This window comes from Etheostoma cragini, chromosome 3, assembly GCF_013103735.1.
Source record: "Etheostoma cragini isolate CJK2018 chromosome 3, CSU_Ecrag_1.0, whole genome shotgun sequence".
Classification (NCBI taxonomy): domain Eukaryota; kingdom Metazoa; phylum Chordata; class Actinopteri; order Perciformes; family Percidae; genus Etheostoma; species Etheostoma cragini.
In genome coordinates, this window is record NC_048409.1 from 2,237,614 (window position 1) to 2,252,355 (window position 14,742).

At 40.7% G+C, this 14,742-nt stretch overlaps 1 protein-coding gene across 4 annotated transcripts in view; it reads right to left on the reverse strand.

Annotated features, from left to right (window-relative positions):
- Positions 1–5,264: 5,264 nt before the first annotated feature.
- The window catches only part of zgc:77784 (uncharacterized protein LOC402947 homolog), a 52,742-nt gene continuing 43,264 nt past the window's right edge, over positions 5,265–14,742 (reverse strand). For 2 of the 4 annotated variants that reach the window (XM_034867295.1, XM_034867293.1), the window contains 11 exons: positions 14,149–14,326; positions 13,526–13,744; positions 11,963–12,005; positions 11,741–11,877; positions 11,359–11,646; positions 10,649–10,784; positions 9,133–9,458; positions 8,795–8,911; positions 7,161–7,340; positions 6,756–6,877; positions 5,265–5,546 (listed from right to left, as the gene is read on the reverse strand). In XM_034867295.1, coding sequence (XP_034723186.1) covers positions 5,535–5,546; positions 6,756–6,877; positions 7,161–7,340; positions 8,795–8,911; positions 9,133–9,458; positions 10,649–10,784; positions 11,359–11,646; positions 11,741–11,877; positions 11,963–12,005; positions 13,526–13,744; positions 14,149–14,326 — 1,758 coding nt within the window. In that variant the 3' untranslated portion in view covers positions 5,265–5,534. The remainder of the gene's footprint in view (positions 5,547–6,755; positions 6,878–7,160; positions 7,341–8,794; positions 8,912–9,132; positions 9,459–10,648; positions 10,785–11,358; positions 11,647–11,740; positions 11,878–11,962; positions 12,006–13,525; positions 13,745–14,148; positions 14,327–14,742) is intronic. The other 2 variants (XM_034867294.1, XM_034867296.1) reach the window with 2 other exon arrangements.

Sequence of the window (14,742 nt, forward strand, 5' to 3'; positions counted from 1 at the left end):
TTTAAAATACTCTTTTTCATGAAGTGTATTATGTTTTCTGCAACTCTTGGGAGAAAACATTTACATATATAACTGTAGGGCCTTTTATTAATTAAATATATTATTAAAGAAATATAATCTATTCTCATTTGGTTTTCAAAATAAAACCATTATCCTTTTCTCAAAGAGTCATACTACATGCAGTACAGCTTTTTTTAATTAAAGACTGAATTATATATGTTGTACATTTTTGTTGGAAAACCCTTTGATAATACCCAGAACCTAAATACAGTGTGTAAAAAGGAGCAAATAAAACCATTTCCAATTACATAATTACAATCTGATTTGCAGCAAATGTCTTTAAGTCTTTTTTCAGTAGACCGGCCTATTTGCATCATGAGCTCATTAACAGCAGGTGCACGGTCAGCTGATTACTGTGTTGTGTTATATTATGTTAAATGTTGCACCAAATATGTTGACGCGTACAAGGAATTGGATCCCAGTTTTCAGTACACTCAAAGTATTTCAAATTTACGGGACATACGGATGCAGACATAGGCCTACAACTGAGCAAAGATATCAAGCTAAACAGATAAGAACTAACTTCAGCATAAAGCCATTATAGAGACAAATATTCTACAGTTTATTGGATTTATTTGTAGTTTATTATAATATTGCTGTGGACTCCATGTGTTGGTTTTGGGTCAAGTAGTGCAAAAATTCAAGTAACTCCACTGTATTTACAGAAGTAGGTTAATATGCATACTGTACATTGAGAATAGGATATACATCTGTTAAGACATGCGTGGTAATTAACGGATGTTATGTACACAGGCCTAAACTGTAAGACAGACCTTTAGCATAATGCTCTTAACATCATGTAAACAGCTACAGTTCCTTGGAAGCTTTTAGACAAGAAAAGTTCAGAAAAGATTTTCATCTCCTAATGGCATGTTAAAGGAGCTCTAAGCCATGTTGGGTGACGTACTTAGTGAAGTTTTTTCAAACAAAACAAGACTAGCTTGCCCTGTCCTCCTCCTCACCCCGTCCCTTTGTCCTCCCTTCTGTGCTTCCACTGTGCTTAACCCCCCCAACCCCCAACCCCCAACCCCCAAATCCTTCTTGTCAGCTACTGGCTGGAACACTGTGTGTGTATGCTTCGTGGTGCAGGTTGGCTCAGTTAGTTTGTGTTGCTGTTTGTAGACCCTGGGCTGTCTACAGAGACCACGGTTTTTACAGTGTGTAACAGATAACGAGATGTTTTTTACAGTGTTTTCTGGGGACCGGCAGCTAGCAGATAGTGAAATGTTTTTTACAGTGTGTTCTGGGGACCGGCAGCTAGCAGTTAGCGAGATGTTTTTTACAGTGTGTTCTGGGGACCGGCAGCTAGCAGATAGTGAGATGTTTTTTACAGTGTGTTCTGGGGACCGGCAGCTAGCAGATAGCGAGATGTTTTTTACAGTGTGTTCTGGGGACAGGCAGCTAGCAGATAGTGAGATGTTTTTTACAGTGTGTTCTGGGGACAGGCAGCTAGCAGATAGTGAGATGTTTTTTACAGTGTGTTCTGGGGAAATGCAGTTAGCAGTTAGTGAGGAGATGTTTTTAACAGTGTGTTCTGGGGACAGGCAACTAGCAGATAGGGAGGAGATGTTTTTTTACAGTGTGCTCTGGGGGACAGGCTTTTAGCAGATAGGGAAGAGATGTTTGCTGTATGTGACAACAAATGTTATAGCATTTAAATATTTTGGTAATCATTATCAAGAACCCAGTGGGTTAAAATGTGTCTTTGTCCAATAAGCCTTTTTAACAAATGATGTGTTGAAATGTAACATGAGCAAAAGCAAAAGTTTAAATTATGTAATTGATGATGGATGAATTACATTTCACTGCTTCAGTTTCAGGATCCTGCGTTGTTCATCTCATTTAATGTCACGTTTATTTGAACAGGGACAGATACTTAGACAAAGACATTTGTGCAACAAATCTCCAATGTACTGCATTTATAGCTGTTGCTAATTTCCAATATTATCCCTAAAAGGGATTTTAAACAGTCAGCTTTTAGCTCAATGGACAGCTCATTCCATGCCTTAGCTCCCTTAATTGAGAAAGATGTCTGGCAAAAGGAGGTTTTTCTGAAGGAAATGTTACAATTCCCTGCAATTGTGTTTCTAGTGGTCAATCCGCTGGCCTGCAATGGTCGCACCAAGTTCATGCTATGGCTCATTGTCACACTGTCATGACTTAATTGGACATTTGAATAGAACAATGCCAATGCTATTATAACACATGCTTTTCCTGCTATAACAAGTCATTTTTTACCTCCGGGCTTTCATCATCCATTGTTTCCTGACCCCCTGTACTGCCTACTGATGACGGTTTTACAGTCAAAAGAAAATCCTTGAAATATCAAATATCAGTGGATGACCTGCTAAGTTACATTACATTCCACACAAAGGGTTGCAGCTTTAAACTATGGATGAGGATTTTCAGATGATTTGAAAAATCCAGCTCATGGGGTCCCTGGCCATCACAGTCACCCTGGGTGTCTCAGTTATGACCACTAGATGGGGTCTTTTGTTTCGTTTGCAGCAAAGACTGAATCATCAGCTTGATTTTCTCTCAAGGGAATAGGTCTTATGCCAGTGTGCCACTTCTGATCTTAATCACAGCAACCGTTGATTGGGTGTTAGAACTCATTCTGGATGGCGGGAGACATGTTCATGGTATTGGTTAACATGATTATGTTTCTCCTAAACAAAAGAATATTTGATTTTCCAACCATCATTTCATCTTCTTAAATTGAGCTACTCCATCATCCTGCACATACTTCACTGTACACACCTTACATGAGAAGTATGACATTACAAGCATTACTTTACCTACTGCAAACGTACCCATATAGGTTACAAAAATCCCTTGTTGAGAGTTGCTGTTACAGTGTGTGGATTTTAAAGTCACTCTCCACTAAAAAATGTGTTACACTTAATGATACTTCACCTGGAATATTTGAGCTTCACTGTGCAGTTTGACATTAGACGGCTATTTTCCACATCCATCTGCTAAAGGGAGTTTAACTTTAAGACCTGTATGTACAGGCTGATTTTGCTTGTACATATCCAATCCTTGTCCAATATGCAACTTACAGTTTGATGTGGAAACTTAACACTTTATTATTCCAAGAAAAGTATTTTAAAATTTTTCAGAGTGGTAATTGAAATACATTGTTTCAAGAAAATGAGTTTGTAAAGCAAATGAAAAAAAAAATCTTCCTTTTGATCCAGTTGAGTACATTTGCGAACCCATGTGAACTGGCCTCAGTAAGTATGGCTGACTGTGTTTGTGTGTGCGTGTGTGTCTGTGTGTGGGAGGGTGTAAACCACAGAGTGCCTAATCCATGCTAAAGGCCTAAAAGCATAAAATTGTAGAACCCTTCTAAATTGCATCGGATTACCATTATCCTCCTAGTCTGGTGGGACCCAGTAAGTATTTGCCAGAGGCAGGAGAGTCCAACTCACTTTCCTCCCCATCCAACTGCCTCCCTGCCAAAACCAATGAGATCTGCACACAGGAACACAGAGCAGATGAAGGCGCAGCCATGAAGGAAGCCTTTTTATATCCCATCGCTGACACACTAGGTGTCGCACCATGAGACAAAGATTACCTCCATTTATTAAGCCAAACATGGCTTCTCACAACACTGCAGTCTGAAAAAGGCATCAATTCATTCACATTAGGTTGTTCCAGAAGAGCCATTTTACTGAGAATACGCGATAACAAACCCCCATCAGAGACATTTGGCTGATGGAAAAACTCACTTCGCTGTCTTCCTTTCTTCCCATCTTTCTCTCCATTTTCTCTTAATAGTACTCCGGTGAGTCGTCTGAATTATCCAACACACATGCACCAAGTTTCATGTCATAAAGAAGAGTTTTTGTTCACTTCACTCAAATGGTCTGGAATCAACTTATTTCACAATATATTTAAAATAGGTGTCAGTATTTTCCAGTTCTAACCCAATTTACATTCCTATTAACATCTACAAGGCTCTGTCAGGCAAATAGCTGTGCTTTGTGCTAAATGCTAACGTCAGCATGCTAACATACTCACAATGCTGACATGCTGATAGCACAATGGAGAAATTAGCATTCAGGGATTTCTGCCAGAAATGGTCTAATTTAAGGAACCCCATAACCCTTTCAAACCAAACCTTACCTTGGCAGTTGGATTCTCGCTGGACCATGAATCATACGAAAATTCTTCTTGTCAAGTCCAGCAAAACTTTATGTTTTGGTCCTTAAACACAACGATTTGTTGTCTTAAAGATCCCCTTAACATATATTACACCATGACAAACTGTTTAACTGTAAAAACGTTGACAATACTGTAGATTTCATCCTCATGAAAACTCAGCCTCAGGGTTCTGGAGGTCTCCATGAATATGTACATAGTATAGTTCACACATGGACAGAAGATTTTTTTTTAAATAAATGTTTTATTGGTCATTTTAAAAATCTTGACAGAACTAACACATTGGTGATCTACAGGGATACCACAGTACACAGTCACACAGAAATGAGATAAAAACAGTAACACACACAACACTACACCATGTACTGACACACACACACACACACACACACACACACACACACACACACACACACACAAACAATAGTTTATTAATCCATTTTCTGCCTCATGTCTTCTCCAGTCTTTCGTCAAACACACACATCATCATGGTTTCATGATACATTCATTAATCTGTTGTACAATAATGTAATAGCTGCATTAAAGGTCCCATGACATGGTGCTTTTTAGATGCTTTAATATAGGCCTTAGTGGTCCGCTAATACTGTATCTGAAGTCTCTTTTATATAGACCTTAGTGGTCCGCTAATACTGTATCGGAAGTCTCTTTTATATAGACCTTAGTGGTCCGCTAATACTATATCTGAAGTCTCTTTTATATAGACCTTACTGGTCCCCTAATACTGTTAGGGGGTTCAAATTCTGCGGTCATGCAAAGCAAAGAAAGGGGAGGTTACCTTGCCCTTTATGATCTCATAAGGGGCAAGATTCCAGATCGGCCCATCTGAGCTTTGATTTTCTCAAAAGGCAGAGCAGGATACCCAGGGCTCGGTTTACACCTAACACCATTTCTAGCCACTGCCAGACCATAGACATGTCGGGGGAACTCATATTAATGTTAAAAAACCTCAAAGTGACATTTTTATGCCATGGGACCTTTAACTCCCCACTGCCTGAAAATACAGTATTTTTTTTAAACCCCAGATCCATTTTTAGTAATGCATCTGATCACGTCTTTATAAAATTACAAAGATGTATATGATGAGAAAGGGTGAAGGAAATCACTGAAAAAAGATTAAATCATTCAAATAAAACCAAATATTTTGTAAAAAAGCAGATGGCTAGCCTTGACTCTTTCTCTTTAGTATTCCATATTTCATAAGAGACCATGGCAACAGATGGATGTTCGCAAAGACAGGAAATCGGAGAGGAGAAAGGAGGATGGCGTGTCATGTGATCGGCGTCTGTCTACATGAGGTTCTGGAAACAAACAACACAAAGAGCAATGAGACAGGGAGTAACAAGTACACACAGAAACATAGAGAATATTAAACAGACCCTGACCAGTACGGAATTTTTAAAGGCAATCATAGATATCAATATTTTTAACCCTTGTGTGGTGTTCATATGTTCCCAGGTCTGGTGAAGCTACCACATTATTAGGCTTTTAAATCAATACAGCCATAACAATGTCTGTAAAAATACTTAACATTTGTATACTTTAGCTCAATTACCAATGATATATACGTCATTTGTGGTTCATATCCGCATTCACCTGTGTGAGATCACATTTATGATCAAATGATCCTTTTTATTTTTTGTGAAAAAACAGGAAATATAAAAGGTAAAAATAAAAGAAACAAAATTTAATTTTATCATTAATGGTTCTTATTTCTAAGAACCTTATCAGATCAAGTGAAAGTGCTTGAAATGTAACATTTTTGTAACTTTGTGTGGGAACAGCAGGTGCAGAACGACAACAGTAGACCCAAACACCTGATGTGTAATAGTTAAATGTGTAGGGGGGGGTGTACCGTATGCAGTCAATAAAAAGTTATTTTCTATGTTCATCACAGAAAGAAATAATAAATAGCATCATTTTTCTTTGAGCAAAGAGTGAAAAGGTTCCCACAGACCCGAACAACACACAAGGATTAAGGGATGTTTTTCTATTTCCTTTGTCTTTAACTCATGAACACATAAAATGAGCTGTAGCATTATCGATCATGAAATCATGAAGAACATGAAGCATTATATGTCCACTGAAGCTTGAAATGCGATTGAAATCAATCGCATTACAGTTTCCACTCTTATTCTCAAAAGCCAGATTTTGGGTGGAGTGAACGATTTATTTAGTCTATCCATTAAAGCATACATGCTTTTTTTTTTTAAACTATCCTTATTCATGTGCATACGTAACACACAAGAAAGCTAGAGGAGAGCTTTAACAGCACTTATAGTAATTTTGCCATTTTCTATATTGTATCAGGAGAATCTCAGATACTTTTGAGGAGTCATTATGTTACATGACCCTTTCTCAAAACCCATGGGAAACCTCTATCAAGCACTGTTGCAAGGATTCTGACAAGCAGCTCAAAATGCCCTCAGTTCACTGCTGAACAGACTGCGACACACATTATAAAAAACACAATCTTTGTTCAGCGGTTCCTATTGTAAGTCTAGACGTACCTCATCTCTCCTGTGGCCAGTGGTGGAGGGTCGTGAAAGGACCCCTCCACTCAGGGAACCATAGCTTGACATCTGGACCTGGGGCAGGAAGCTGGACTTTCCATATGGGATTACATTCTCATCTGTGGCAAACAAATCACTCCAAGTTACAGCTGTATTTATATAGGTTAAACCCTTAGTGATGGAGCAGGCTGAAAATAGACCCCCTGGGATAATAAGGGGGCATGCACGGGTGGCAGTTGGTTCTTTCTAAGCTCAAAGGGATTTGTATGAAGCATCACAATATTAATACACATCTATTTGGGTTCCAGCTGTTGGAGCAGACATTGTTCTTTTATCAGCTATTGTTGACAGATGCAGAATAATGCTAAAAAAGGCAAGTATTAGGCTACATGTTGTACTTACCCTGGGATGACCACTTTGTAGCTCCTTTCCTTTGGGTGGAGAACTGCTCTCCCCTCTTCTGAAGAGTAGGCGAGTCGCTGCCCTCTTTATTTTCCGTGTCCGCTCGGCTGCGGCTCACAACATCAGCCAAGAGCTGCAGGGAGTCATCTGTAGGGGGAGGGGCTGGCGCTGGGGGAAGTCCTACATATGATTGATCAATAGTAATTAATAAACTGCAAATAGAAATTCTGCTTTAAAGGAACACTTTGACATTATAGACTAGATAGAGTGAGAGAGAGAGAGATGGGGCACTTTCAATTTTCAGATTGAGATTGATATTGAGAAATGTGTGTGCAACTAATTTGAGACCATAGACTTTAAATATGAAGTCTTTGTTTGAGATATGTTTTCTCTTGTATGGTGGGTGTGTCTCGGCTCCGGTCACAGGTGATACCCAATCAGCAGAGACGTGTCTGTAAACTCATGCGTCAGCATTTAGTGTTGACATTTGTTCAAGCCATGTTACATTAGGGGGTTTAATTTTGAGTTCTCACTCCTGATTGGTCAGTGGCTTCATGTGAGACTGCTGGGATTGTTGTGAGTGATGAAAATGGGATAGGGGTCCCGGCTGTCAATCAATGTCTTCCAGTGATGCGGGCCCCTGATTGGTCCGGGACAGTAAGCAACTGCGTACCCTGCTTACCAATAGTTACGTGTCTAAATCACTTAATTCTCATTGGCTCCCTGCCAATGTGGCAGGTAGATTGACAGTGTTACCCGCCAATTGCAAAATTCACCCGCATTTGGCAGGTGGTCGGGTGTCCTCCCAGACCAGCCATCAGACGACATCCATCAATTCAGCTATCTGCACATTCATAATGTTCATCTGCACATTCATAATGTTCATCTGCACATTCATAATGTTCATCTGCACATTCATAATGTTCATCTGCACATTCAATGTTCATTAAATCTTCAACTAACACATGGTTGTGGCGTGGTCCATGCAAGTGAAACAGAGTTCAACTGTATATTGGATGTTTTATGGACCAAACTAATTCTGTGCAATGACCAGTTGCCAGGCAACCAGTAGAGGATGGTTCTGGTCCTGGTCAAAAAAAGGTTTGGCACATACCACCACGTAAAACTTTCCTTTAATTATCTTTGAAATAAGCAAAACCCAGACTTGGTCAGAATTATTAGACCACAATTAGTTGAATTTGTTCTCATCTCAGGAAGTGTACAGCCCCAGCTCTGTGAGACTGTACTTCGGCAATGCTAACGTGCTAATGTTTAGCGAGCATGTTAATAAAAAGCATAGATTTGCGTACTGTGTTTGAATGCTACCGTTTGCTAATTGCCATCATACACAAAGCACAGCTGAGGCTGATGGAACGTCATTAGTTTTGGTATTTGGACATAAACTGGGTTAAGATTTTGACTTGAAGGTGTCGCTAAATAAAAAAAGTAAAAGGATCACCAGAGTTATTACAATTCAGCTTGAAAGGGGTATGAATGTGTAACAAATAGCATGGTATGAAAGTTATTCTACTAGTTTGGCCTAAAATGTTTCTCAACAAGAGCCTTATGAGTAGTAATTCCTCTCTCTTGCTTTATAAAAAACTACAACAGAGATGGCAAACATTGTGTCATACCTGCTTGGTTGTGTAGCTCTCGCCTGAGTTGTCCATCCTTGGGGGTTTTCTTCTTGCTCCTGGATCTGGGTGCCTGGGCTGTGGGGCCAGACTCGGCAGCTGGAGCTGGAGATTGTCCTGACAAGAAAGCACACTGATGTCATCCTCAGGAAACTTGGAGGAAACTAAAGAACACTGAGCTGCACTTTGAATAAATGCGACATGATTTTCATGTACAAATGCTTTCTGCTGGGTAACATTGTCATAAACTAAATTATGGATGACACTGCGTGGTTGTGCACCGCCTGTTGGGAAGTCACTTCCGAAGATGTGAGGCTTTAAACTGAATAGGAACTGACCTTTTTCGAGGCTTTCCCCCTTGAAATCTTCAACCCATTGGCTGGTGTGGTACACCCCCCCTGCAACCCGGGCCTTGGCGTTGGTAAACAGATCTGGGTTGGACTGGGAGACCTGGGAGCCTGAGTGGTTACGGGCCAAGAGGTCAAAGTGCTGTAGCCGTGGACTGTCACAGGGCTTATTTCGCTCGGAGGGAGACATCAGTGTTGCTGCGTTGGACAGTTTGCCCGGTTTGGAGGACGGGCTGGACAGTTCCTCCCCGGAAGTGTCCATCAGGTAGGTTCTGGCAGGCAGCGGAGGACACCAGCTGTCATCTTCCTCCTCAGAGCTAGAGGGCGGACAGATTATGTTCTTTATAATAAAATAAATGTAAGACAAGTTTACAGCCATGCCTGCTGTTCTGTGAGGCTGTACAGTGGTGCGTAGAGCTAAATGCAAACATCAGTGTTAATAAGTTTGGCATTTTTTCTTATCCCTCATGTTGTCTTCGGGTCAAATTTTTTTCAAAGTGTTTTTTTATTTCCAAAATAAAGGAAGTCAAAATATGGGTGAAAAATGGTGGAAAAGGGTCAAATCTATGACAAAAAATACAAAAATACAAAAAAATACAAAAACTTTATTAAAACAACTTTGTAAAAGGCAGCAAAAACGTCAAGGGGAAAACGTTTTTCATGGTCAAAGGGAAGACAACACAAGGGTTCATTGCACTAAACACAAAAGTTCAGCTTCCAGATTTTTTGTTCAGGCATTTTTGTCGTAACCAAAAGTATTGGATAAATTCAAATTTTGCACCTGTTAATAGCCGAAAATGAAAAGTTAAGGGATCACCCCTTAAATCAGTCTTAGGGGGACATGACTGCCTGTATCAACGTGTACGGCAATCCATGTGATATTACGTGGGACCAAACCAACACTGCCATCCTTAGAGACATACCGCTGAATTACAAGAAAAGAAATAATTGTTAAATTTAAATTTATTTCCAAGTTCATACTCTATGAAAAAGGGAGCCAACATAAAGTTTGAGAGAACCACCTCCGTGATTTGTTTTGTCATTTCAGTGCTGACAGGGCTAATTTAATGACGGCCGTGTCATTGAAGATGGAAAGTACTAATCCAGACTGTCAGATGGAGGCTAATGTCATTACAAAAGACACGGCACAGTAAGAACAGCCCTCAGATCCCACTCCGTTATGTCCGCAATCTATTCTGTCAGAACTAGTTAGAGCAGACGCTCCCCTCCGAAACCCCACGGCTCAATCTACTCACTGCCAGCAGTCACAACTGCTGTTAATTTGAAAAGTCCCCAGACTCCAAACTTCACTCGAGTTTTGTTTGACAGCCTTGGCAGAGTTACAGGGCGGTTTTGATATCCAACTGCCTTAACTCTCTCTGTCATGTAGGTGAAGTCGGAGGCCTTAATGCTATAAATAAATGAAATATTAGACCCAACCAAAAGCTTCTTAAAGGAAGAAAAAAGGGCCTGGATGTACAAGTTAAATAAGTCTTAATAGTCTCACCTGTGTTGCTCCCCTTTGCCTGTCTTTGTGTGAGCTCTGTCTTTGTTGGCAGGAAGAGGCAGCGATAAAACATCCACCCAGGTGAGAGGGGCGGACCTGGACGAGGACCCAGCGGACCTCTGCTTTACCAGTTTGTCTGTAAAGCCAAAACACAACATGTCATCTAGTATTTTGTACAAGGTGTAACCAGTCTGTTTTTGTCTTCTCCAGGCTGACCCTGAGGATGAAGCCACTGGCGCTTTAAAAGTATGACTATCCTCAAGTCAATACAGGCTTTTAAAGCTTATAAATGCTATTAAATGCTAAATATTTATAAATGGGGGGTGGCAGTAGCTCAGTCTGTAGGGAGTTGGGTTGGGAACCGGAGGGCTGCAAGTTCAATCCCCATACAGACTTAAGTACTGTGGTGGTCTGGCAGCTGGAGTGGTGCCAGTTCCCCCCCCCCGACTCCATTTAGTGAATGTGTGTGTGTAATTCAGGCCTGTGTGTAATAATAACGTAACGTAACGAGTGTAAATTGTAATTCCCCCTTGTGGGACTAATAAAGTTTACATTCTTATTAAATATCTTAAGGATGTTTCTCTAGGTTGACCAGCTTGTTTTATAGTCTAGGTTCTCTCAGATTCCTGCATGTGAAACTGATTGAGCACTTAGCAGCTACAGTCCAGATTTCATTGAATTATGATGGATTATAGAGACAGAAAACTCACCGTTGCTTTTCTTGCTATACTGGAGCTTCGCATATTCAGACCCAGACTGCGCAGACTGGATAGTCCACTGGTCCAGGTTTAGCTCCAGACCCACAAGGCCACTGTTTGACAGTACTGGGTTGCTGCTGTACGGGTCCGGACCCTGGTTGTAGGACGTGCTGGAGTAGGTGTCGTAGTATGCCAGCAGGTCGTCCTCAGCGGCTGTGTTGATGGTGCTGTAGATGGGACTGTCGTTGGACGCCGTGCTGTGTTTCTCGGACTGGTTCGGGTAGTTTATGATGCCGACTGCTAGACAGCAAAGGTTCATTAACAATGGGACTTATATATTCAGTATTCTCAAAAGAGTTACTTCACTAATCGCTCAAACACAGAGAGCTCTTACTGTTATAATATCTGTCTGAGTCCAGTTTGCCAGAGCAGCAGTTGACCGAGTCTTTGGTGTTATGAATGACGTTCGGAGTCGGCCAGGAGTCCGACAGCCACGGGTAGTTGCCCATGTTTGATCCTAACAAGCCAGGCCTTAAAAAAAAGGTGAGATTATATCAATACTTTGCACATCAAGTACAGAGATATTATCTGAATCAAATCCTAATCTTCAGTTTACCCTCCATTGATGATTCCAGATCCTTCACTGTGAGCAAAGCCTACTGAAAGAACAAATATTTCTCAGTTATTAATCTTGTTTATTAGTAGAAAAGACACAGAGGACTCACTGGAAATGAAATACGTTTCAAACTGTGCTCTATTCTTAAAAGACAAAAGCACAAGTTTGAAGGTTTCAGATTTTAATCAATATTTTATAAGCTATACTGCTGACCTACATACACACGTCTACATTATGCAATACATAAAATATACAAATGTTACTTGATGAATCAGTGAAGCTGTTTCTTGCTTGTATCTAGAGTCTGTGGCATCTAAATGAACAAGATGATAAAAGATTCCATACTAAGATTAAATTAAAAATGGTTTAGTTATTAGTATGGCAATAATAGTCACTGTGAAATATTTATGAGAAAATCCAATTGCTGATATTTTTGCTCAACACTTTGGGCTGTCTATTGATTATTAATGAAAATGGACAAATATCTCTCAAAGTCAGAAAATAACTGATGTGTTTATGTGCTAATTTGCCAAAGGGCATACAAATATAAAATAAACTGCACACAGTGGTTATGTTTGCATACGCTTCAGTGTGTCTTCATGAAAACTGCCCAGTGGGGATAAATACATTTTAATTAACTGAATATCCAGTGCAAGTGTGTGCAAAATTAAAAGGATTCATCACTGCTGGAGACATCCCTAGTGGTTTATTAAGAACTGACAAACTGACAGTTTGCTGTATAACAACTGAAGCCTTTTTGTCTGTAACTTCTCATTTACATGAATTAGAGATTTATAATGAATAAGATGTGACGGCGTCATTGTAGACTTTCCTGCTTTTCACAGTTAATTAGTTTTTTTTGGGGCTTTTCTGCCTTTATTTGATAGGACAGCTGGGTGAGACAGAGGGGAAGACATCCAGGACATCGCCACAAGTCGGATTCAAACCCTGGACTTCTGCGTTGAGGCATAAACCTCAGCAGTACATGTGCGCCTGCTCTACCACTGAGCCAACCTGGCCACTTTACAGCTCATGGTGGCAGTTGCCCAGTCTGTTTTAGAGTTGGGTTGAGAACCGGAGGGTCGTCGGTTCAAGTCCCCGTACAGACCAAAGTATGGCGTGTGGATCGGTACTTGGAAAGATGCAACTTCACCTCTTATGCACAGACAGGTGCCCTTGAGCAAGGCACTGTACCCCCCCCCCCCCCCCCCCCCCCCCCCCAACTGCTCAGGGTGCGGCAGCCCACTCACTCTGACATTTCTCCATTTGTGCATGATTAGGTCTGAGCATGTGTATATTTTAGGCCTGTGTGTAGTGATTACTAACAAACAGAGAGTAAATTGTAATTTCAATAAATCCTCAATAAACAGTATAACTTAAATTAAAAACTTTAAGGATAAATCTTCCAGCCATTAAAAATCTCAAACTGTGGAAAATCTTTACAAATCGTTGAATTCCAGAAACTTAACATACTTATTTATTTTCCTGTTATTACACTGAGCTACCAACACCTGTCCTGATGCTAACACTCAGTTAAGATAAGTCAAAGCTTTTTCCACGTACCCGCGGGTGTGTATGCGAAGGACGTGGTGTAGTGTCCCAGCTGCTTCCTCCTGCGGTGTCGACAGTAAAGCCAACCACTGAAGCCCATCAGCACCACCCACGCAGCCACACCCAGCCCTGCGATGAAGGCCGGCTGCCGGACCACGCTTGTGATCTGCTCTGATATGCTGAGGTTACCGCCTTTTTTCACAGGCGTTGACGTTTTTTCCGGCGGGAGAGCTGAAAGAAAAGTAGCAAAGTTAAAGACAAAGTGCAGAGCTGTTCTCTATTGGTGCATTTTTTTTTTATTTTACATCCTGTATCATTTAAGTTCTGTAACAACGATTTGGTGACATTTCAAGGAAAAAATTTATATTTTAAGAAATGCATTTATTTGCTTTCTTGCTGACAGTTAGATGAGAAGATCAATATTCATCTTCTCATCTAACTGTCAGCAAGAAAGTTCAATATCAGTTCAGTATCAAGCTGCTGGTTAGCTTAGCTTAGCATAAGGACTAGAAACAGGGGAAAACAGCCAAACTGAGTATAAAACCACAAGTACAAGTTATGTGGTACTAGGCATGTGGCACATAGCCCTCAGTAAAATCAGTAGTGTAGTGGCTTTTACAGTAAGAGGGACTCACTGAGAAGCAGGCTAACGGGGGGGCTTTGAGCGCCCACACCCAGATCGGTGACAGCAGCCAACACAACGGTGTAGTGGACTTCAGGCAACAAGCCTGTCAGCAGAATGGACAGCACCGCTCCGTCCACCGTGCGGTTTATCTGGCTCTTCTGCTCCGTGCTACTGGCCAGACACCAGACCTGATCCACACCAGACATGAAGGGTTAATGTTTGAATCATAGAGACATTCATTTATCCTGCACACCCTGTGACAAGACGTGGCCTGTTATTATAATAAGACAGGCACTGAAGCTTTATCTGGCAGAGCGCGGTGGAGAATGACGGCAAAGATGCAGCAGAGATGAAAGAGAAAGGGATGTCAGTGCAATGACAGTTAAAAGCCAGATTTAAAATCCTGATGTTCCAAATGTACCGGCGTTATGTGTTGGATGTGTTACTCTAATGCATGTCGGATTTTAAGTATGTCTTTTAAAATCCTGCACAAATAGAAAGAAAGGAAGAATGGAAGAACTATTCAGATTTCTTCAGTAAAAGTATAGCAACACTACATTGGCAAAAAATGTTAGATTATTATACATGTCTTCATTATTTCACA